Raw genomic sequence first — 25,059 nt, forward strand, 5'->3', positions numbered from 1 at the left:
ACTTGTTAGTGGTTAGAAATATATATTTGCCGTTTTAATTTGACACGAGTTATAGTCAGGTAAGGAGTCCCGCATCTGGACTCTGGGAATAATGAAGTTCTTGTTTTTCGGAGTGGTTTCGGCGGCTCTCCTGATTGGGGCCGTTAGAGGTAAGCAAATATTCGCAGGGTGTCTTGTGCTTATTTTGTAATCTTTTTTATCACTACTTGAAAATCAAGAAAAAGCGTGTATTGCGTATTATAATGTCAACGTATTTGCTTTTAAATGGATTATTAACGTCTAAAAATGAATGATGGGAGGAGATCAGCGTCAGTGCGTTTTTTTAATGGAATGGATAAGACAGCATATATATGGACAATGTTTTTTTTCTCTCTATCGTCAACTGTTTAGAAATACTAAGGACGATTGTGTTCAACGTAAAAAATATGTTTTCTTACGATACTGTTATATAACGCTTCCTGATGATGTAGGCAGGCTTTTATGGTGACGCACGGTTAACACCGAACCTAATTAACTGCATTGATTTTTGAGGCTGAGTCGGGTGCTTCTTTGGTTTCATGCAGTTTGTTTTCGAACGGCAGACTGCAGCAAAACTATAGGCTTACATTTCTGCGAAAACTACTCTTATTACCTGTCAACCACTTCCAGCTATTTTGTGGTACTCCAAGAATTGGACAGACGTTTCCTTGGAGGCAATGATGTGCATAAAATTAGGCGCGAAATCTTTTTTTCATTTCTCATGATGCAGTCTGAAAACTATTTTTTGTTCTCACTCTTTCGTTAAGATCCCATGTTTTGAAACAAAAAGATAGATGTTTGAGTGGCGCAGTGTTGTCTTTTCACGCAGGTTTACAAGCTTAAATGCTACCGTGTTGCGTGATAAATGAGGTTGTAGTACAGACTTGTGACAACAGCCAAATGTACTATTCGTAAACACGATGAATTGTGATTTCTATATTTATTGCGTTCATTTCGATCTGTAGTACTTAAAAAGTATTTTACATTAGATTAATTGAAGTCAATACAAAATCTATGGGAAGATTAGGACAATTTAAAAAAATATAGAATTTGAATTTATTCGCACAGCAGTCGGCGTACGTCGACTAAAGATCCGCTTTAGGAATCGCTTGAAAGCATTCTACTTCTACTGCACTATGTGGTAACTATACACGTCGAATTATTTCAGCCTCCAGGCCACACAAAAGAGACATTCAGGGGGATCGGAGTGCCCTCTGTTCAGCAGTGTCACTATGCATGCAAACTAATTCTGCAAACGCATACGAATGGGGAAGCATCGTGTCATTTCTCTTCGTTCATTCCTCATGGATTAATAACTACATAAATGCCACGTGCGACGGGTAAGCATGTAATGTTAATCATTTTTTTGTAATTTTGTGAAACATGGTCAATAGCCAGCGTAACTGCAGGAACTATCACTTGTTACTGTTTCATCGGTATTATTCTGCTATTACCAGGCAGTTTTTCTAATGCATGAACGCGTTTTGCCAAGTATTCCTGAATGTGTTGCTGATGTTGGTCACGCAGATCACAAATGTGAGAATACCCGTAGGCCAAACTTTTTCGTCGCGATCCTTTTCAATAATCAAAATTTTCACCGATTAATTTTCAGATATTTATAAAAAAGTAATATTAATAAAACGACTGAAAATAGTTACGAACCTAATTGTAGCCCAATATCATTCGTCTCTGGAGATGCAGTTTGAGAAATAATACAGTTTAATGTTGTGTATCTTGGGTAAACTCTTTGTGACCCTTAGACTTCGTCGTGTGAGCCCCAACAGGGTTGCGACCCTAGTTTGGCATTCCCTGATGCAGGTAACGATAAAGATCCGGTCTAGCATTCCAATGCACACTAAGTAACGGCATTCCAAAGCACATAGTGGTTTTTATGCTTTAACCAGCACCATAGGCGTCGATATTTCAACGTTTTGTAAAATATTAAGGGTGACTTTTCCAGGTTTTAAAAACACGCAAAAAAACATTCCGTCAGTCGTGTCGCGCTAAACATAGGAAACGACGCAAATTCCGTTTCGTGTCAGTTTCTTTTTACACCGAACCATGCTGTTATAGCACTAAATTTTAAACATTTCGATTACGAGCCCCCTTACTGAAAGCGGGACATTTTTTTTTCACTCGGTGAAAATTGCAATTTTAGTAATTATGAAGTAACAAACAAATCTATTACGCAACAATGCCGATTACCATTATGTTACAAAAATTGTTGCGCTGCGTGATAATCCACGAGAGGCTTGTGTTTGTCATGATTGTGACAGTAATATTAAAGGTCTTTTTAAACTAGCTTAAAACATGTATAATGTGTGTGGTTTTTCTAACAAAAATTTTTAATTTAAAGGAAATCCAGGGGTGACAATACATACGTTGTCACCCCTGTTGGTTTGTGAGGGGTGACATGTCACCCCTGAATCGACGCCTATGACCAGCACAGCAGCGTAGCTTTTATACTACTATCACATATTTTCAGTCTTGCTACGATTCCTGAACAAGCTACTTGCTGGGGCAACGCTCTGGATGCTTTGATCGACCCAACACTAGGAGATTTGGCCGTAATGAAAGGCTGTGTGTGTGAACATTTTTCTGTGGTGGCCGGTCAAGTAGTTTGTCCTGCAAGTAAGTCTGTACCCTATGTGTGTTTCGCAGGAATACTTCATGGCCTTTATCAATTAATTATGAGTTACGCACGTATTAACTAAAGAAGACCAATTGTGTTTTTTACCTAATCTTTTTGACTTAAATGGACCAACGTCATTTATTGGGGTGAAAAAAGTTGATACTTTGTTCAAAGTTTGATGCTGTAAAAACTTGCCTCTTGTTATTCTAACTACCAACATGTATCCTTCTTAACGAACACCTAACAGACTAAAAAGTAGTGGTGAATAAACACAACACACTTTTCCCGTTGATATCAATAAGGTCCCAACAAAATTATGAATTGCTCAGCGATTGTTGATGCAAACCAACAAGTTTGGAGTGCGGTGATACTCCCAAGCAATTTGATATAATATCATTAACGTACTTACATACAATGCTTAATTTTTGTCGAAGTATAAACGGTAATGTATGTTTGGTTTCCATCATTAATCCGTACATGGTTTTGCAGATAGGAGAAAGAGAGCAATTCCAGGACGACGTGAGTGCTTCTTTTTTCGTAGCTGGTGTTGCGCTTCAGTGGTTTGAAACAAAGGCGTTACAGACAGGAAATTATATTTATATACTATATCACGAACAAATGCGATCCACCGAGCCCAGTATACACGTCATTTGGACAACTCTTGTATGTTGCTTAAATTTCATTCTTCAGACCACTTACGAAGGATTTAGTTTTTTTAATTTTCTTTTTGCTTATTGGACTAACTATCATTAGTCGACGACAAGCTAAATGCAAATTCAAAAGGACAACGATTTCGCGGCTTTGGTCCCTAAAACTTCCATAATTAAAATTGTGTATACCTTTTGCAACAGTGGAATCTTTACCATTGCATGTTTAGGGCCCTCGCTTAACCTGAGAGAATGTCCGTACGTGAACCCACAGACCTTTAGTGACCAGCTGGTGGCGGATGTGGGCGTGTTGTCGGACCCAATGGACCAAACTTTTGCGGATTTCGAATCAGTCATACAATTTGTCAGCGAACAAGTAGTTTGCCAGGGGTAAGACAATGTTTTTCATATGCTGGACCATCATCACGTTACATACAAGCCCCGAATATGAATATTTTGTCAATTAATCTCATCTAAAATTTGGGCTGTTATGCCACTATAATACGTAACTGACACCAACACTAAATCAACCGATTTTGAATTGTTCCCTTTCGTAAGTTAAAACCAAATATACAAAAACCATGACATTGTTTTCCAAGGTTATGCGTTTGTTCTGTTTCCTACCACAACGCATTTATGCCAACCGAAAGCTTGATGTGTAATGATTGCTGGCCTACACGTCTACTCGCGTTGACGAGTGCAAATTCGGAATTACTGTCCAGCATTATAAACCTGGTGACAACGATGGAGTTTCTTGGTAAGCTGTATGTATGATGTATTGCGATGGTTAATGTGCCCGTTTACAACGTATATCTGTCGTGTGCATGTTCTGCTAAGCAGCAAACAAATTCACACGAATACTTGATTTTTTGATTTCATACATGAGATTAACTCTAAGACAGGGCCACTGTTTCGATCTATTACGTATCATCAATGCAGTGTGGTGACTATTTCGCTTGGGGCAAGATCATCAATAGACGCTAAGCTGCATTAATAAGAACGATTAGGTTGGAACAGTGACGCTGTCTGCAGGCCACTTTAAACATTTATTTGTTTCCATCATTGCAGTGTGATAGCTTCGTTACTCGTATTTTATCGTTTTTATGCTTTTAATGTTATCTAAAACAAATACCGTATTTACTCGATTGTAAGCCGCGGCTTATAAACTTTTTTAACCTACCTTTTGTGCGGCTTACATTCGAGGGCGGCTTACAATCGAGTAAATAGGGTAAACATTTCTTGTAGCAACCCGTCCTTGGCACCAAAACATTTGTGAAGAATAAATGCAATATCTTATAAAACGGATTTTTACATTGGGGTGAGGCGAGGGCGAAACAAATAATTTTTTCGTTTTGTGCTACAGAACCACCGACTGCTACTGACGTCACGTGTGTGGGAGACACAGTCAACATTAAGTGAGTTCTTGCATTGCCACGTGAAGCTATCGTACCATGTTCACATCAGGATATACTTCTGCTACTTTTGCTGTTTTTTTGCAAATGTTTTTTTCCCAAGAAGGTTAACGGCATTTTGAACCAGCTTACGAGCATAATTTCTCCTGTCTATAATGCTGAGCTCCAGCGGTATTATGTAACTGCCTGCAGTGATCAGTTAGTTCATGCGTTTAATATTGTTGAGAAACTTATTCACTTACCGCATTTACCTCAATTAAACCGAAATTTACTCCGGATTTTTGCCAATTCCTGATAAAATTGTTCTGTTTACATCTCGCGGACTTTGGTTTAGGTTTCTTGCTTCAACCGTGTTTTCGTACACCACGTTCCAGCTACACAGTTATACATAACAACCGCTTATCAATCGATATTTCCTGAATGGCGGTTAGTCACCTGAGCACATGATTACTGCAATATAACAATGTAGTTAAACACAACGTAGTTAATATCACGCGCTAGGCGTAACAAGCAAATGACATTTTGATCGCCCAGTGTTTTTCTTGTAATCAGTGGGCAAGGTAAAAAATAGCCGTTGGAAGTGATTTTTTTGAACAGCGAGTTACATAGATATCAAGCTGTACATGTCGAAGCTGCGTTAAATCAAGGATATTTTACTAATCTCGTCAGGCATGAAACAAACGTCTCTAGGTAATCCAAAACATCGCCTAATCCACATGAAATTGTCTGCCTTATAAAATCCGGTTTAACCGAGGTTCACCTTTCCGTTTAGTTCCACGAACACACAAATGTGGTACGATTGTGCTTCTTAAAATAATTGCCATTACATCAAACATTACTTCGTTGTCTGATTATGGTGGTAGAGATTCTCTACGTATATGTGAAGGTTGCCTGACAAGTTGTGCGCTTGCGCACCAGCGTACCTTGGCCACAATATACCCCGTGAAACCACAGAGCTCCTGTAGTTCAGTTGGTAGAGCGTTTGGCCTGGTTAGCTTAGGGTCGTGAGTTCAAACCTTACAGGGAGCTTGATTTTTCAAATCTCGCTCCGACTTGTCGGAAAAGTGGCTGATCCAGTTAGGCTGCAATGGCCGGGCTGCGATCGGTCACATTTTAAGACAACTTTGCAGGACAAATAATTAACCCATGTTTTACTGCTTTTAGTGTTGGAAGGTTAGATCTTTATTTAATCGGGTTCGAGGACGGTGATGACCTCATTGTTTGGAATACAAGCGTCCTCACTGTTGATGAAGTGGATTCTCAGTGTCGGGTTCCATTTAATAACTCCATTGTATTTCCTTTGGGCCACTGCAATCCAAACATTACGGTACAAGATCTTTTCTGTTGACACCCGGTCTTTTAGTCATGGAGGCTATAAAAGGAAAATGTGTTGAGTGATTTTAGAAAATTTGGTCTCGTCGCGTTTGATAAGAGAATTTTAAATGTGTTCCTTATAAATTGGGAGTTTATTCAAACGAATTACATGCACTAAGCATTGCTTTCTTTTTGACTCGAAATTTTCGTTTGTTTTATATGATTATTCCACTGTCTGGGACGTTCGTGTAAATCGGAAGAGCTGACAAATATCTTTTTGATTTTCAGCACGAGGGGGATGTGGTGACATACCATCACACAGTATGGAAGGTTTTGTATACTGGCGGGTCGGACATCATATCTTTCGCAAGCTTCGGGACAGTCAACGCAACTTGCTCGTTCAACAGAACCTTCGGAGTAGACTACGTGGGACAAATCCTGCCCTCGATCAGGTATATGTGTAGTTCGATAATATGTAATTTACCCATTTGTTTTTATAAAGAACACTGACGGTGTTTTTTGCGAAATATATTTGTCTTACCAATGTGATTAATGAATAAAAAGTGGATCAATAAGTTGGAGAAACTGATGATGCCTTTTTACGCGAAATATATTTTTCTCATTAAAAAATCCATCTGAGCTGTCCACAGATTGCTATGTGCAATTTAATATATAATTATATTTGTCTTACATGATAGTCAACTAATTTTACTTTGGAAACATATCTTTCAATAAATGCAACACTAAAATAGATGTATTAAATTACATGGATAAAGTTGATTCAATCACCATTAACGCAAGAATGCACTTCTTGAAACATATCTCGCCCCTTGGTTTAAAGCCCTTTGTATCAAGTGATTTTGCCCCAAAAAGTTCGTGAAAATGTTTGATTACACTTTGTCTTAAGAACCATTTCCTTTAACGAAACCCCGGTCTCGGGAGACTTTCTCTTCACAATGGGGTTTTACGACGCGACTTACACCACCGCACTACCGTCCAATTCAGAGGTATTGGTTCCAGACTGGCTCAACGTCCGTGCCAATCTGGATGGAACCCCGTCGCAGATCAAGTTGAAGGCAAGGAGTTTAGCAATGTGTTCAAAAACTGCGCAATTATAATTTCCTTTTAATAATCCTGGTTGAGCTTTGCTTGGTCATAGTGTTTCCACCTTGTTTTCTCCGTAATGTTGCACCTAGTTTGGTGCCCAACGGATGATGGTAATTGTATAGTCACTACAAAGTGGAAGTCTTTGATTGACCGTTTGGTCAGCAAATTCGTCAGATAGTCACACCAGCTGCACTGATGAGACCTTTTAGGTCGAATCAGTGGCCGTCTGTCTGCACCTTATACACAATTCATATTATTGGCTCCACATTGTTTATTTAATGATCCTGTTTATCATATCAGGCTATCGACTGCTGGGCAACACCAACAAGCAATGCCTCGGATTTAAATCGGTACGACATCATTCAAAACGGGTATGTACAACTTGTTTTCTTTCATGAGGTTGAACTTAATATTGAAAATCAAAATAATATTGCCTGTATTTTCACTACACGAGACACTCTTCAGTCTAAATAAATTTAAATGAGTTTTTCTTGTATTGTTGACTGTAGTTTTGGCGATGATTATTTTACTGCGTTGTTATTTAGCTATCTTTACCTTTCAAGGTGCCCTATTAATGAAACCTTAAACGGAGTGAGAGTGGTTGATATCATAGACAACGGAAATTCGGAGAATGTGGATTACAGATTCCGTGCCTTCGTTTGGACTCACGACAAACTGTCGGAAGTTTTCGTTCATTGCCTCGTGAGCGCGTGTGATTCTGGCTCACAAACCTGCACCACGGTAAGAAAAAGATGTGTGACAGCTGCTGGTAAAGTTGTGTACATTTTGTTACAACTCTGCCACAAAACTTTGTGTTGGTCTAAGTAGTTTTGTATACACAAAAGCCTGTAACTGCTGAACGTATTTTTTTAATGTTGCTTTCTGAATTGGACCATATCTTACGTTAAACTGTTTACTTAGAACTGTGCATCCGGAAAGAAAAGGAGAGATTTATCAATGGAAAAGGACGTTGAAATTAGTTTGACAAGCGCTGGACCTATAAAGATGCTAAAACCAGGGGATAAAAATCCTTGCGCCGAGGTAAGATTGACCTTTCTGATATTTCATATTCAGAAATACATTTTTTGAGGTTACTGTTTAAAGAATAATGGCGGTTGCCTGGAGATGTGCGAAGTGATCAGGGATCAAGCTTCTTGCTCATGTTTTCCCGGAAGACAACGATCAAATGACGGGGAAACTTGTGTGGGTGAGTCGTTGTAAAAATATACTCCAACGTTTCAACATCGATATATGAACAGATAACAGTCAGCATGAACTGAAATATTAGTAGTGGTTTTTGCTTTGTAGTGTATGTAAAATGTCCAAAATACCCGACAAGACACGACAGATCCGTTGGTACCAATAGCAAACAGGCTAATTCAAGTTGTTTAAAAATGACATTTTTCGCTTGCACGTGAAATGCTTACTATTTTAATGGTGTGGGGGTATATTTTTTGAAGTATGTCAGGTAGAAAAATACTAATCTTAAAAAAGCAACAGCAATTTGTATCGATCCACTATTTTGCAAGTTTAATTACGACTGTTTTTAGATCCCGACTACTCACCAGTGGCGACGTACGGTCAAAACGTAATCGTCGTTTTGCTGATAGTAAACGTGGCAATGATTGCTTGGATTTTGGTGGCTCACGTGCGAAAACAGCAGTAAATCGTCTCTTTCTGTCCGAATCGGTAACAAAGCTACTGCACATGTTAACTTTCATTCATATTACGATTTGTTGTTAAAGCAGAAATTAATTCTGTTGTTTTATCACTAAAAATAACTGAGGAATTAAGTTAAACAAATGAGAAATAATAGCTCCGTCGTGTTTCAAGTTGTAAATATACCTCATGTTACTCAGAATTTGTTTTAGTTTCAAAACGTGTTCGAAATTGTGCAATAAATACGATACTTAATCACACGTGTATCTTATTTTTGAATGTTCAGCATCACCAAGGCGTAAGGTTGCAACACAACTGCAAGTACGAAACAGCGAAAAGAAAAAATGATTTATTTAGCAAGGCAATAATAATGTACAGTTCAGTAAAAAAATGACTGTCTGCAAGCACCAAGTACAGTTTTTGCAACACACACGTCTGTTTCGAAACAGAAAATATGCTACCAGACACTACAAAAAAAATAATGGACCCGAAGAATGTTATATATATGAGACTTCTATAGTCGAAAACACGATCATGTTGAAACAAGAAAAGGCAATATGAACGGTAAAAAAACAGGTTTGGTTGGCACTTCAGGCATATAACACCTCATGAAGAACTTAATTTGTGTAACGGATATGAAATTGATAGTCATGGAGTTCAAGTAAAAAGGCTACGTTTATACGAAACCTTTTCGCCACGACCATAGCGGAAAATATCACTTTGCTAACAAGAAATTCTCGTTGTACTTTTGTCACCAGAGTTCGCAATATTACGTGTTTTTATCTACATTTTGAAGATGACTCGAACCAGTCAGAGGAGGTTATTTGCGTAGGAACTGTCGGTTTTCGGTGCCAGAGCTAACAGAGGGTCGACATCGCTGGTTACAGGTGGTAAGGAAGGGTAGGCGTTAACCTCAGGGACAAGCTGGGAAAAAAAGTATTTTTTTGCGAATTTTAAAAGCTAAAAGTTGTTTCACACACAGGATAATGGTGAAATCAGTACTTCTTCCTTAACTTACATGCTGAAAATTGGTAAAGTGACAGTTTTTAATTTTTTTTAGTCGGCAAAATTTCCCCATTTTAATTGTTTCTCTAAAAAAAAAACATTCAGTTGCACGAACTCCAATAATGAGAACTGAAAATAGGTTTTGACCACCACGTAGTTTTCTGTCTTTCCGCCTGTGCGAATAACCAGACTTCTCCAAGAATAAAACAATCACAGTAGCGATCCCAAATGCAAGAAAATTACACGACGAAAAAGTACAGGCGTAATTACATTGCCTTTGGGATCGCTACTGTGTTTGTTTTTGGAAGAACGAACAGCTTCGTAATTACAAACTCCAATACTCCCAAAATGATGCATTTTTCTCACCTGATCCAAAGCTTTCATGAGAGTTTTCTTCACTCTATGTATGGGAAGTCTTGAGTACGGGTCCTCACACCAACACTCTTTCATTATCCGAACCATCAGAGACAAGGACTGAAAAAGTGTTACTTTGAGTAAAACAATTGTTTGCGTCAGTTTGATCCAAGAGTCTTAAACTAGCAATTCTAGTATTAACGACATTTATGGAAAAATATGTTTCCGGGGTTAAAATCTATTAACTTTCTAGTAAGACATATATATTTCGCTTTAAAAAGCATCTTCAGTGTTTTATGCATATAGAATCGGTTACCAGGAATTTCTTGTATTAAGATAACGTTATTACTAAAAAAGAAAAAAGATGAAACAAAATATGTGAGTACATGCGACTGTGATTAGCGACATCGGTCAAGCGCACGACCCGTGTACCAAGAAGAAAACCTGATAGTGATTCTTGACCAAGATATGCAGGGTTCAAATCCCGGTGTGGAAACAAAATTGCCGAGAGTTTTAAACGCATATTAGGTCAGACTTACAGGGTCGGAACTCCAGCGGTTTGGTATGATGGGCCTGTAACCATCAACTGCTACAACTTTACGCATCTCCTCGAAGCTGGGGTCGTAGTTAACCACATCGTAATAAGGGGGTTTGGCTTCCTCCACAATTCCTACAACACAATACAGATATAAGAGATTTTTGCTCTAAAGATCCTTAAACATATTACTTAGTAAGTTTCCTTGGCATTAATACGTTCAGTTTTTTAAGTTAAGTCTAGAGACATAAAATTGCTTGATAGCATGTCAGTAACTAATGCATTGTGAAGATGAATACAGTTAGTGTTTAAAACGTCTGAACATCGTGCTGACCAGCAGTTTTCAAGCCTAATTTGTTTTGCAAAAATTACAGCACCAACCCAAGTCGGCTTCATGTAGGAGCCTACGCCAATGCCACAAATTGAAAAACACGTTTTGCAAAATAACATTCCACCATTCAGCAAACCACCGTCGTGTTTCGCATGGTTGGCACTGGTAATAACTACAAGAAATACCTCCACAAACGCAACGCCTCGCCACTTCCCACAAAACCAAAGCGAAGCTGTATACGTCGGCCTGCTTGAAGCATTCGAAGCTGTACGTGTTCAAAGTTTCATCAAGAACCTAAAAACAGACGATGTTTTTACATAATGAAAGTCTATACAGGTTCAGCAAGTTACATAAGATAGACTTATAGGAATATATGGGAACATATTACATCACATACTTCACGCGGTTAAATACACACAACTTACTTCTGGGGGCATGTAGCGCTTTGTCCCCACCCTGTGGTTGTGTTTTGGAATAACAATCTTGTCGTCAGCTGGTGAATGGGTTACAGCGAGACCTACGTGTGATAACAATGGTCGTTATTTGAGTCTTGCCACCTCACAATTTTTTAATTTTGTTTGCACAACAAAAGCAGTGACATATTTGATACCACAATTTAACATTTAATTGTGAAATAAGACCGTTTTTTCTACCAAATAACGCATTAACATACCCACATATACATTAAAATTACCTTAAATATTCACATACACTACTGACAAATGCAATATGCAGCTGCAGAACAACAGTTTGCTACATGGGCACACGAACACAATTGAAACCCATTTGCTTTTAAATTGAAGTTGAAGGTTTGGTATAACTTACCAAGATCAGCAATACAACAAGTAAGGTCGTCTTTCACCAGAATGTTTTTGCTTTTGATATCTCTGTGCGCGATGGCGTTTTTACCCTGTGCAAAAACGACACCATAGAATAAGTTAGGAATTTAGGGGCAATTCTTCAATGAAACTCTTTTAACGCACATTTTATGTCATTCTGTTTTCTATGCACGCTTCTTACACTTTGACCTTCAGGTTTTTATAATTATCGTATCAACAGTGTTTGTTGCCGGTTTAAGTTCAAATCCACTTTTCTCCGGCACTTAAGCTAGGCTGTGGTTCCACAGCGCACGCATTATCGTGGAGTGATTCAATTTGGCGTGCGAAATTATTTCGACGTTGTTGTTTCTTCAAACAATTACTGTAAAGTGCACTTACACAAGTTCCCAATATATCGGTGTGCAAGTGTGCGATTCCATTCGCTGCAGTGAGACAGAGTTTAAGCATCAAGTTTTTGTCCAACTCCTGACGCTGTAGGAATTCGTAGAGCGATCCCTTTTGGTGGTAGTAAGACACCAACCACATCTAAGAAGTTGTTACATACTATTTAGTACTGTTTCACGTAGGTTGTGTGGTGGTACATTATGGCAGAAATATAATGCACATATCAACACTAACTAATGGCTTGGGTGATAACAGAGGAATGCCTGCAATAATACATGATAATACGTGTCGAAACTACTTAAGCGTTTTTTTTTTCTAGTGGTTGGTCTGATAACTTTGGGATATCTGCATTATACTTGAAAATACATACAATGTTTTATCAGCAATTGGTCCTGATTTTTTTTTGGAAAGAACTTGTCGCTTTGCCGTGCAGACTAATGTGATGTAAAATTGTTTAAACCTGGACTTATCTTCCCATGTATGAGCTTTGAACAAGATGTTTAATTGATGCTCGTACATTTTCCGTCACCCTTTACCACAACACTGCCTGTACCACGAAAACCGCCGCAGAGAGAGGGAAATTATCACTTGGGCGGTTGTAATTGTTCAGACAGAACGGGTGACGCCGTCTGGGCAGAACTCTGGCACCACCACTTCTCGATAAACAATGCTTTCCAGACAAGGCGGTGCGTCGAGGGGATGTTAAAGGCCGCTGTTGTCGCCCCAATGACCTGATGTTGCCGTTTCGGTACAATATTTAATAAAAGACACGGCACCACGTTTTACAAGTTGTATTTTCTGCCTCATTTTTGTTAAAAAAAAATTTATTAACTGTCACTTGAACTTGTTTGGTTAATTACTTTTTTAACAAGCGTCTTGGAAGTAGTTGTACAAGCCATTGTAGTATGAATACAACGACCCAAACCCAAGAGTTTTTGACCTTTGCAACAACTTTATTGCTTAATGAAAATTAAACAAAACACATGAAATATTAACACAACTTTCTTAAATTACATTTGGGCTTATCACAACTTTATTTTTAATCTGCTATATCTTGTTAGTTATTTTGTGGTTGATGTGACAAAAAAACAATCAACAAACAATTAACACTTATCAAAGATTATGCATTATTGAAATATTTACCTGCGTTTCTGAATTTCTTGAAGTCATATCAGATGCAATGTAGCCAAGAATATTGGCATGGCGGAGAAGAACTGTATTGTATATCTCAGTTTCTCTGGCCCAAGACTGTTCATCTCTGGATGCAAAAACCTTTACCGCAACATATTCACCTTGCCACTTTCCTTTCCACACTTCACCATATCGTCCTTTACCTTTGCACATTTAATAAAGAATAGGATTTTTTTTAACAAAACATTAAAAACAATATAGTCCTAAAAATTATTGTTATGTAAACACTGACCTATGCAAGAAACAAGTTGAATCTGTTTTGCCATTGTCCGCTGTACAAGGAATGGAAGTCCAGACCCGCTTCCTGAAGTTGCTGAGTTCATCCAGTCCTATTATTTAACACAAAAATGTTAACTTAATCTAGTGTAGTTGTATCATCACAAACACCTGCTAACCATATACCTGTCCTATGACACAGATCAAATGGTTGCATTGAAATAAGCAGTGCACCCAACTATTTACATTAACAGCATGAAACCAATGTGAACTACTTTACTTACAGCCAAGGTGCTATCGCCGATGTTGGTTGTCCTTAATCCACCTTCCAATCTTCCAGCTTCTCTTTGCTCTTCTATTTCCTGGAAAATAGTGAAAAAGAATTTAAGTATTTAAAATAGAAAAGTATGCATTACAAGTAACATTTTTGTTTTAATGTATGAAACATACCTGCATTCTCTTTTGGTGAAAACGTCTCACAAAATATACAACAATTGCAGAAATGATAAAAAACACCAAAAATAATGATGAAATGATTGCAATCGGAGTAGTTGGAATATCATGGGAAGATTCATTCTCTATAAAGAAAAATTTGTTTTTACAGTTTTTGTTACTGTGTTATATGTAGTTGGTAACATTAGATACCAACTACATACAACACAACTTTATCATTTTTTGAATACAACTCCAAACTGATATAATATTTACTAAAATACCAAAAGTTTACTATCTGGTCTATATGTAACCTTATACCTTCAGTTGATGTAAGAGTGGGGTGCAAGTGTTGGTTGCACATATGACTTGAACAGCACTTAATTGCAAGTTTGCCATCCACCAAGCACAACATTCTTACCCGCTCACTAGATGTTAAACATCCTTTGATGACTTTGGCACTAATAAGTACATATATTGTGAGTTTATGCAATGATAAATGGATATGGAAAAGAACTCTACATATGCACTAAACGCCATTGTAATAGAACCTTCCAAAAACAAAGTAATATTAATTTTAAAGCAAAATATAACAAGTGGTGTTTACAGATTGAGGAAACTTACTCTGGATTGTCAAGAAATGAATAGCAAGCCGCTTTGGTTTCACAATAACCGTCTTCATGACAAACATGTTGTTGTTCTTCTGTTTGTTCACACACACAATGAAATACAACATTCTTCACCTACATGAAGATATGTATACTGTAACTGTATTTCTCAAGCAAACATCCATGTTGCATAATGCACCCAAAAAAAGAAATATGTTTATTTATTATTGACTGGTTTAATTATTAACTATTTACAAGTTAACACATTAAAAAAGCAAAACAATATGGGGCATTTAGGCTTTAAACAGTATGGGGCTTTAAAAATCCCTTTTTCCGATACAGATTAACTCTGCAACCAACACTTACATTTTTATTTGGCTGTGCAATTGAAAGGCTGTTTTTTACAGCAAAAACATCTTGCAAACTGTGACTTTGGTTGTCCACAAAATTTGGAAGGTCTGCATTTGTATCTGAAAAGAACAAATGAGTTAATGCATCCCACTACACAGACATTAGTTCAAAGCCTTTGTTTATCATTTTCCAAACAAAAGTTAATCTAAAAACTAACCGTTTTGTCCATTCAAGGTTGCAGTCAAAAACGCAAGGATAAAATAACAAACAAAATTACGTTGATGCCATCTTTCCATTTCTTGTTATTATTGTGACAACCAAAATTAACTGGTAACTAATATCTGATTACATCTTCTACACATATTGTAAAAACGTTTTATGCAGAGAAGGTACAACTATAAAACCTAAGTAAACGTTGACGCAAAAAAATAGGAAACGTATGCAAGCAGCATGCTAGACAGCTAAAAGGCTCATTATAGCAAGAGGACAGCAACAGCATTTAAAGGGATTTTTTTCTTGTACCTTTAGTGGTTCCGTAGAGATCGAACATAGTAAAACATCGCGCTGATTCGATTTTCTGACGCAATTTCATTTGCGGTTTTGTTCATAAACTCCATTACAACTAAACTTATGCGGATTTATATACGAACAAAATGCGTTGGAACGAAACTCAGTTTTGCAATGAAGGTAACACACCACCACACGCAGAGAATAACTTTCACTCTAAAAATAGTTATTTAGGACGGCATTTCGCAAAAAATTCCCTGCACGAATCGAAAAAATCACCGCCTCATTGCCTCTCACAAGTACAAATGACCGAAACACTAATGCCAGCCAATAAATAAAAATACTTTATGGCGCTTTTATTGTAACATCTCCACCGGTATTGAACCTATATTTATACCAGACTTTGGCAATTTCCCAACTCTTTGGTTTGATCAATTGGCATTGCTCTCGGAAAGCGGGTTATCACGCCCTGCGGCAGCTGGAATGCCTACTGCAGCAACCACAAGCCCCGGCCAATTAATTATACGTGTGGTATGGGCGAGAGCAACACTGCAGGCAAACACACGAGTTGAAACGCAGTTGCAAGGATTGCGAACCACTGCCATGTTAAGAACTGGTGGCGAATAAGTTTTTGTCCCATATGTTGTCTATTGATCGGGCTAAAGTGCATTTGTTAGGTAGGTTTCTAATGTAGCCCACTCAGGTGGTTCAACACCATTTCAACTGGATGGCAACAATTCCGTGACTTGGAAGCAATTAACTCATTGGAATTTCAGAAATATTAAAAAGAGGTAAAGGAATAAAAATTTAGATGTGCATTAAAGATGATGGTGATCAAACTATTTCCTTTTGAAATGGCGCTTGCGTGACATGCATAAATTAATGTTTGCACGAAACTGTCGTTTGGTTGCAGTCGTGATTCATGTTTTCCTCTCACGCAATTGTGACCCTGTAGCCGGTGCCACAGTAGTATAGGCTGGTGCAGGGAGTGGTTAATTGAGTTTCTGCGTGACCAACAATTTAAATAAATCTTACGCAGTAGAAAAACGTAATCCAAAGCAGAAATCGTGTGAGAAAGTTACCTGATGTTGTCGAAATATTCTAGTTCGTTTGAATGAGCTAGAGCTGCAGTAACGGCAACTTATGCTGCCCACCGATATATTGGTCGAGTTTGGCTTGTTGACCTAGTCTAACCATTCAACAGCAATACACCGGAAATTTATTCACTAGTCACGCTTTCATTTAATGACTAACCGCATTTTGCGTTTATGTTATAGTTTGAGGGTATTTTTTGTGTTTGCGCTGCACGCTTTTGCAGTAAATCAGTCAGTTTAGAATAAAATTTGTATAATCATCTATTAGGTTTGCAAAGAGTCAGCACAGATGCATTGTGTGTATTATTACAATACTTTATATGATGTATAGTAGTATAATTTCTTGTATATCACGTTACAAAATTCTCGCTAGCGTCATTTTAAAACAAAATTGGGCCGGTATTTGGTTTTGTATTCTACTGTTCTTGTAAGCGAGACTGATGAAAAACTTTTGTTCCAGAGTTTAGCGGGTTTAATGCGCATGCCATAAATAATGCAATTCCCAGATGTAATAAATATATAGCCGAACAGTACGGCAGGCTGGTTTAAAATGTGTTAATGTGTATATTTTGAGTATGAAATGTGGTAATGTGTATATTTTGAGGATGAAATGTGGTGAAGTGTATATTTTGAGGATAAAATGTGGTGATGTGTATATTTTGAGGATAAAATGTGGTAATGTGTATATTTTGAGGATGAAATGGGGTGATGTGTATATTTTGAGTATGAAATGTGGTAATGTGTATATTTTGAGGATGAAATGGGGTGATGTGTATACTTTGAGTATGACTGTCACCAACCACGATTAAAACGTAAATTTCCATTTGTATCAAACTCTTACAAAGACCGTGCTTAATTTTGGAGGTTATGAGCTTGTGTATTTATATATTTCTGACAACAAAACCCGCCATTGAATGTAGGGGTTTAAGTGGTAACATAAAACGGGCAAAAACACAATTTGTATAACGTCTTATTTTGGTTTCGTAATGGATTTGGAATTCACCTACTTATTATTGAGTTTCTGCGTGACCAAATAACCTGTGACAAGTTATAAAAGCAATCTATAAATAAACGTCACTGCAAACTTACACACCACGAAATGAGGCCACAAAAATTGGTCAACGTGACTTAACATAAATAGAAAGGGTTTGTGAAATGACATCGTCCCTGAAGGTGAAACATGGGTCACTTGGCGGACGTGTCAATAACAATTGAACGATCTTACACACTTCCATACAACTTTTCGCATTGAGGATCAAAAGTTTGACTTATGCTGATATGCATCTCATTGGCTAATTAGGCATTGTCCTGACGAGGCAATCTTAACTTTAAATGTCAAATTTGTCGGAATGCACCTGCAAGCGACAGCGGGCTCTCACGAGAAGGTTATATGCCAACCACTACGTAAAGCATGTTTTATTCAAAGCATGTGAATTTATACAGTGGAGTATTAGCCGAGCCCGCAACAATGCATTGGGAAAGCTTGTGTGAAAATACATCTTTATCGTCACACTTTTGCATCAGGTTTCTCGTGGTTTATTCATGGTGTTATTGCCTATTGATCCAAGGAGATTTGACACGAATTTATTAACGTTTCATAGAATATATCAGAAAACAAGTGCCAGTAAGCTTTGTATCCGTGGAATGGTGTCGCAGTAAGGGTTTTATTGAAAGAGTTGGCAGGCAGCCTGGGGTTTGTGTGAGGGTTCTAAACAGTCTTAGTGTTATTTACATGCAAATAACGTATGTTGTCTACAAGTATGTTTTTACCTTCGGCTACCAAGTGCAATTCATCCTGTTAACGTATGAAAAACATGAGTTTCTTTGCCAACAATATGCGCTTATATGTAAAGTTAATCCCGCAATTGCCTTTACATTCGACTTCTGTGACAATTTTTGTTGCAGTGGAATTAGGCGTAGTTAATAAAACACTGGACTATGCGTCAGTTTGGCCTTAGGTGGATTGTGATAGAAGTGCTCAGTTTGCTGGTTTCAGTCACCACCTTATATCTCATCATTGCGTTCTGCATCATGGAGCGCCGATCCTCGTTGCGTGGGAAAGAAAACAAACGACTGAAAATCGCTGTCAAAGTTCTCATGTTCTTCGGGCTTTTTTTCACATTTACATCGTCCACAAGTTCGCAGCTGGGAATGTGGCTTCCGTTTGACCCAGACCGAACCGACGCATGCGCTGCCTACGCCTACTTGGTGACGTGGTCTCACTCCTTTTCGATTGGCAGCACTTTCTTGGCATTGTGGGTGAAGTTAAAGCTATTCTATTATCACCCGATACTCAAGTCAACTTTGAGCAAGAGCTACATTTGCTTTTCCTATACTGTCGCGGTGCTTATTGGAGTTTGCGCCATTGCCCACGGGACTCTGTTCACTATTCCGAACCACTTTTTCTTCAATGAAACTTTGGGTTGTACGTCGGCGCCAAATCCCGGATTTGATTGGGAGTTTTTACCTCTGGTTGAGTTCACCGTCATCATGCTGTTCGCCGTGACGTGTGCGGTGTCACTATCTGTACTCCTCGCGTACCCACTTATAAAAACCCGAAGCCTTGCTAATGAGAGCACAATTGCGGCGAAGAGGAAGCTGATCAAACGGCTTTTCGTGTCAACTTCCGTTTGTGTAATTTCCTACCTCACAGCATCTATTCTTCTTATTGTTCTCGCGTCCGGGAACCTCAATCAATCAAACCTCATCTTTGATGTTTCGCTTCTCGTCAGCCAGATATCAATTTCTTGTTCCTTTACCAGTTGGCGGCGTCGCCTTTTTCCTTGTAGCGACTCGTCACCAGATAGCGATAGTGCGCCGTGCAGTCGACAGAACTTCTCTGGCCAGCATAGACCTACAAACGTCGAGCATAACTCCAACATAGCTTTAACTTAATACTGTATTTGTAAAATGTTTCGGTCTTTTTACTACTTGCAATTCCGCAACGAATCGTGAACTGGTCCCAACACCGCTATAAATAGGTAAAAAGAACAAGATGAATTAAGTTAAAATATATTTAATCGCTTTTCAAACTTACACGAAGCGAAAATCAAACTTGACTTCGCGTGTATAAAATAACGAGTATTATTGCATCAAACCTTTTTGCCTGGCTAGTATTCACTAAAAAGTAACGTTTTTCTACGTGACAGTTCGGAAAATGAATGAAGAATTTTTTGTTGGAGCAATCAATCGCATGGTCTACAACAGTCTCTTTTTTAAGTTACTATTTTCAACAAATTAAGCTTTCGATTTGATTGTTTTTCATAATTTCGTCCATTTTACTTGCAAAAAGGAAAGTTCATTTCAAACTTTATTTTTTAATAAAGATCGTCAAACAAAACTGTTTCGATGGTATGAAAATAAGAGTATTCCAAATCATTTTCTTTGTAATATGGTCGTATACATATATTGTTTTAAAAAAGGAAAGCTTAATTGAAAATCCGTTTAAGTTCGACATCCTTTTTTCATGGTCCATGCTATTAAATATTGCTAACAGCATTTTCCACCTTCTGTGCGCAAATGCAGTTGTTGCCTCGCATTCATTGTTGGAAAAACCACTTATGTAACGTGATAATAATTCGTTAGGGAGAAGGAGACATTAGCACATTAGCAACGCATTGATTACGTCACATTTCTGTCAATCACGCAAAGCGCGTGCGTCATTGGTGGATTTAGCGATGCACCTGCGATGGCTCGGGCTCATTAGTAACGTTTACAATCAAACAGAAGTGCAACTTCTACTTCAATTAAAACAGAAGCGGCAGATTTGTCCCAGTGAGGATAGATAGTGAGAGCTTACATGGTTCCGCTTTGTAGAAACAGGGCGGGGCAACCCGAGCGTGGGACAACCGGAAAGCTAGAAGCGCCAACTGCGCACTATTTAAGTATTGCATTGTCGTTCACACTGATTTCCACAAATATCCTGAGATGGAACCTTAAGCATCCCAGCCGAAAGCCATTTCTGTTTCCCAACTGTAATAACTGTATTTGGTATATTATCACATAAACCGCTCAAAAACGCGTAGAACCTTAGGGATTCGCGTTAATATGCAACTCAAAGTTAATCCGCGGTGTAAAAATTTTGAGGAGACTGTTAAGCACAAACAGCACGACACAGAATAGGCACAATATCTTGTTGAACACGGTCACATAACCATACAAGTCCAACAAAAAAGTTCCCAAATCTTGAACCTTGAAGGATCGTTGTTTAGGGAAGCACCATACTGGTGACGTAGTCGCTTGACACAAGCGTACACTGGGTGTAAGCCGAGAGTTGAGTGATCTGAACGGCAAACAGTGCGAGAAACAATCGACACTAGGAAGAAAATGAAGCAAACTGCGCGTTTTAAAAGGCATTTGGAAATGAAAAACGTGATGTGTGCGTGCAAATAAAGAAAACATCCAAGTTCCTCAACGCTTCACGTATCATAGAAATACCACAATCGCTGTAATGGCATCAGGCGATGGAATGAAACCGGTGGTTATTCGGGCAACGTGAAACACCGTACTCATTATTACATGGTTGTAACAACAAAAGTGGAAAACACGCATGTAAATGCACACGATGCAAAACACTATGTGTACCGACTGTAACGCTTACAGTGTCGATATAGGTGGTTGAATAAACATGAACAGAATCCGAATACTAAGGTCATTTGCACTACTTGCTCCTGTTTCATTATTTTTTCTGATGTAATTTACAGAATGTGTGACAAGCAATACTAGTACGTGATTTTTTGAAATATGCTTAAAACACTGGCTGTGGTTGTGAGTTCAATCCGCTAGGATGGTCGCGAATACGTCTTCGGTTCAACAAAAATAAATTAGCGACGGTGTAAAACGAGGCATGGTAAAAAAAATAGGAGAAGAAGATGAGTTGACGTTGGACAACGGGAGTTGCCGATGGAACTGTGCAGGAGAAGGCGGCGCGATAACAAAATACGATTTCGTCATTGGAAATAAGTTAAAGTCTGTCAAGCCCGAGAGGTTACCGCATACTTCTGATGCATTGAAACAAGGCAAAACAAATGGAATACCCCGAGGGTAGTTTATTTTTTGTCTGTACCTCGTCTTCAAGCATGTGAGGCTTTCGAAATCCGCAAGCAGCCTGCAGCAGGGGTGCCAGTCAGCGCCGGTTCGTTTGCTTGTGACGGTAACATTCGGTATGCCATAACTTGTCAACATCTGCCACTTAAATCGCGTTACAAATGCAGATCGTACGAAGATAGACAATTTGACTTTTCGAGAAGGACTTGCAATTTGGTTTTGCGCGCTCAAACTGCGCCGCATGGGATTATCCGCAAGCGCGGGGCGCCGGATTAAACGCCACTTGTTTTTCTCTTTCGTCCTCAACAGGTTATGATATCTCATCTCGCAAATGTCAATACTCGTCGAAAGTTGACATTTTGACCTCAAGGCGCTGGATAAAATCTCCGATTCAAACTCGGCTTTCGCTCTCGTCCAACGACTGAACGTCAAAGAAAGATTCTTCCAGCAGCCAGTAGGTGGTTAGCATCCCTTTGCCCTTCATCGGCACTTCTCCACGCAGTTGCAGCTTGAAACACTGGAATCGGTCAAGGAGACGCTTCGTGGACTCTGATACGTGAATCGCCAGTGCTGTAAGTAAGCAAATATATCATGTTAAGCGGTTCTGTGACAAAATTTTGTCCAAGTTTTGGGTTGCCAACGATTTTGCGCTCCTTTCTCCGTCACTATAATTTTTACTTATTTACAGGCACATAGAAAACAATATGCTGTTTTCTCCCTACTAGCCTACTATAATGGACATATACAGTACTTGTTTACAGCTGCAAAGTTGCTGTCCTTACGAGCGCTTTCAAAATAAACAGATTGCCAGTGTTGCTTACGCTCTAAACATTTCCAAACAATTTGTTTAGGTATTTCCGCAATTTTTTCCGCCTATAACGCTCATCATAACAAAGCCCAGTTTTAATTTAAGGGCATAACAATACGTTCCGTTTAATTTGCGTTGTTGTCTCCTCAAAATAAATTCTTAATCGTTTAAGAGGCCAAAGGTTTCTGGGCGAGGCATGCTTTTAACCATTTCTGCTGTCAGAAGAATAATATACAAATAGGGTAAGGGCAACCGAATCGCATGGCGGGGCAACTTACGTAATCCACTTGACTCCATTCTAGATGCCGTGTTTACTGTGTCACCGAACAAACAGTATCGGGGCATCTTTAGTCCCACGACGCCAGCACAACAAGGACCTGAAAATACAAAGAAATAGTTGATCAAACACACTGATACACAATATATCCTTCGCTTTGCCACTTTTTGGCGACATGGCGTAGCCTAACCATCATTTTTAAATATACATTAACATAAAGCATTTGACGTAAGAGCAGAAACAGATTGGGTTAATTCAGGGTTGATGATATTTGAATAAAGAAATGATATTTTCCATAGGGCGAAATATATACCTTTATCGCTCGCTGTTTATTGGTTTAAGATCGAAATCATAAAAGCCAGAAATCGCATGAATTACAATAATTGTTTTTTTTTTTATGTAGGTTAGTCTTGTGAGTACATTCACGTGATCATGAAAATCGTTTTCTCACCTGTGTGAATTCCTATTCGGAGTTTCAGTTGGTCGCTTGGTCGGTGTCGGATCTTGAAAGTTGTTACTGCCCGCAAAAGTGCCAGAGCTGTGCGTGCGATTTCAGCTGCATGCCGAATGCCATTTCGCACCGGGAGTCCCGACACCATCATATAAGCATCTCCAATGGTTTCAACCTAAGAATATGGGATTCAACAGGTTTTGATCACACATTCGGTGCACGGCATAACATTTGGTTAGTTTGAATTTGAATGATAAGTGTGAAAGCGTATATTGCTGTGCAAAGTGACGGATGATTTTCATGGCATTAATGTATCTGTGTATGCGGTGTTAATTCACTAATTTCATTCCGTTTCTTTGTCTCACTTTGTAAACGTCGTAGTTGTCGATAATAGCGTCGAAGCAAGTGTATAAGTCGTTGAGCAGGCTCACAATATCCATTGGATTGGACGCAGCGGACAGTGACGTGAAGCCCACAATGTCGGAGAAACAGATTGTCACATTTTCAAACGCTTCGGCAGGGACTGCGTCGCCGCGTTTCAGTCGATCCACCACCGGACTGCAAAGTAAAACATGTTGCTATAAAATATTTTTCCGATTATGTAATACTAGCTTTAAATTCTTTAAATATTGTTGCGTACAGAATGTTCCAAACCAAGCAAGCAAGCAAGTCCAAGGTTTCAATCAAAGATTGCAAAATACTTACACAGGTAGCATCTGGTAGAGAAGTTCGTCCGCCTTTCTTCTTTCCTCCAAGTACGCCGCGGTTCTTTCTTCAACCAAACCCTCCAGATTGATCGCATATTGCTCCATTCTGTGCAGGAGGTTCTCCACCAAGTTGCCGGGGTTATCTCTGCTCAAAACGCAGCAACAATTAAGTCCAGTGCGGTTTTGCGGGCATCAGAATGTGCCCGGTGCAAATTTAATCCATGAATCAATTTTACGCTAAAAAATACAAAAACGCTATGATTTGCCAACGTTTGTTACTGCACGCATGTAAGGGTGAAAGTGGTTGGCGAATCGGTTGCGCATCATTTATTAGAAAACCGATGATAACCAATCACCAAACGTGGTACCACAAAGGCCGGAGGGTCAATGGGCCCTCGGGGCATTTGACTCATGACCGGGCGCTTTGTCATTCGCGGAAATAGGCTCGCCAAAGCTCGGGACGCTTATCGTGCTATTCGCGTTTCGATTTCCGCGAAGACCGCGTTAAAATAGTGCATAAGCGCGGCGTAGTTTCCCGACCGCCTGCAACTATTCAGCTAAATACACGGACACGTGGCGCAAAGGTAATATGGTTTAAAGGTTATCGCAAAAGAATCTTCACCTTTAGTAAAAAAAAGTTGAAAGATGACTCGGCAAAACATGTTTTAAACGTTGTTCTTGCATCACTGAAAGATCAATTAAATGACATAAAAACTATACCAGGGCGCAGTCACATAAACACCCATGTTGAACTATGTATTGTGCCTTAATTTGCAAAGACAGAATAATTTTTTGTATTAGATTTCTACAGGCAAATCGCTTACTTGTTGAACTTTTCAACAATCTTCTTCACTTGAGTGAAATCCGGTCTCTCGTTTGGATCTTCCTGCCAACATCTCTGCATCAATCCACACACATCTTCACCCAGGAGCTTGTAATCAACCACAGGTCGGAAATGAGGTCGGAAACCGTTGCGGACTTTAGCCAAGATTTCTGTTCACAAAAAGAGTTTGTATTTTATTTGAATACAATGGTGATGCATGATGTCGCAATACATATTACACGTTTTTTGCTAACGGTTTTATTTATTTTTTTCAGAATTCCGGTGTTGTATTTGTCAATTTTCAAACCGGA

General features: G+C 38.8%; 3 protein-coding genes across 3 annotated transcripts in view; 1 reads left to right on the forward strand and 2 right to left on the reverse strand.

The window, feature by feature from the left end:
• Window positions 1-1,197: 1,197 nt before the first annotated feature.
• Window positions 1,198-8,987, forward strand: LOC145914215 (alpha-tectorin-like). The gene is made up of 14 exons (XM_083002005.1): window positions 1,198-1,358; window positions 2,504-2,649; window positions 3,140-3,169; window positions 3,528-3,687; window positions 3,897-4,054; window positions 4,661-4,712; window positions 5,874-6,036; window positions 6,312-6,475; window positions 6,931-7,099; window positions 7,431-7,501; window positions 7,694-7,871; window positions 8,052-8,171; window positions 8,235-8,337; window positions 8,681-8,987. The coding sequence occupies exons 1-14, from the start codon at window positions 1,255-1,257 to the stop codon at window positions 8,794-8,796; spliced, it is 1,734 nt and encodes a 577-aa protein (XP_082858131.1). The 5' UTR covers window positions 1,198-1,254; the 3' UTR covers window positions 8,797-8,987.
• Window positions 8,988-9,121: 134 nt separating this feature from the next.
• Window positions 9,122-15,407, reverse strand: LOC145914214 (activin receptor type-1-like). Its single transcript, XM_083002004.1, has 15 exons — window positions 15,253-15,407; window positions 15,051-15,154; window positions 14,701-14,819; window positions 14,398-14,537; window positions 14,095-14,222; window positions 13,929-14,006; window positions 13,661-13,757; window positions 13,381-13,571; window positions 12,232-12,378; window positions 11,840-11,924; window positions 11,440-11,531; window positions 11,200-11,308; window positions 10,688-10,818; window positions 10,161-10,268; window positions 9,122-9,713 (listed from the first exon to the last, which is right to left on the reverse strand). Exons 1-15 carry the CDS (start codon window positions 15,329-15,331, stop codon window positions 9,600-9,602), a joined length of 1,722 nt encoding a protein of 573 aa, XP_082858130.1. The 5' UTR covers window positions 15,332-15,407; the 3' UTR covers window positions 9,122-9,599.
• A 5,303-nt stretch (window positions 15,408-20,710) lies between these two features.
• LOC145914267 (atrial natriuretic peptide receptor 1-like) overlaps window positions 20,711-25,059 on the reverse strand; it is a 34,348-nt gene continuing 29,999 nt past the window's right edge. The window contains exons 18-23 of the mRNA XM_083002072.1: window positions 24,750-24,918; window positions 23,924-24,070; window positions 23,584-23,776; window positions 23,219-23,393; window positions 22,769-22,867; window positions 20,711-22,252 (exon numbers count right to left, since the gene is read on the reverse strand). Coding sequence (XP_082858198.1) covers window positions 22,074-22,252; window positions 22,769-22,867; window positions 23,219-23,393; window positions 23,584-23,776; window positions 23,924-24,070; window positions 24,750-24,918 — 962 coding nt within the window. The 3' untranslated portion in view covers window positions 20,711-22,073. The remainder of the gene's footprint in view (window positions 22,253-22,768; window positions 22,868-23,218; window positions 23,394-23,583; window positions 23,777-23,923; window positions 24,071-24,749; window positions 24,919-25,059) is intronic.

The sequence above is a fragment of the Ascidia mentula genome, chromosome 9, assembly GCF_947561715.1.
Source record: "Ascidia mentula chromosome 9, kaAscMent1.1, whole genome shotgun sequence".
Taxonomy (NCBI): domain Eukaryota; kingdom Metazoa; phylum Chordata; class Ascidiacea; order Phlebobranchia; family Ascidiidae; genus Ascidia; species Ascidia mentula.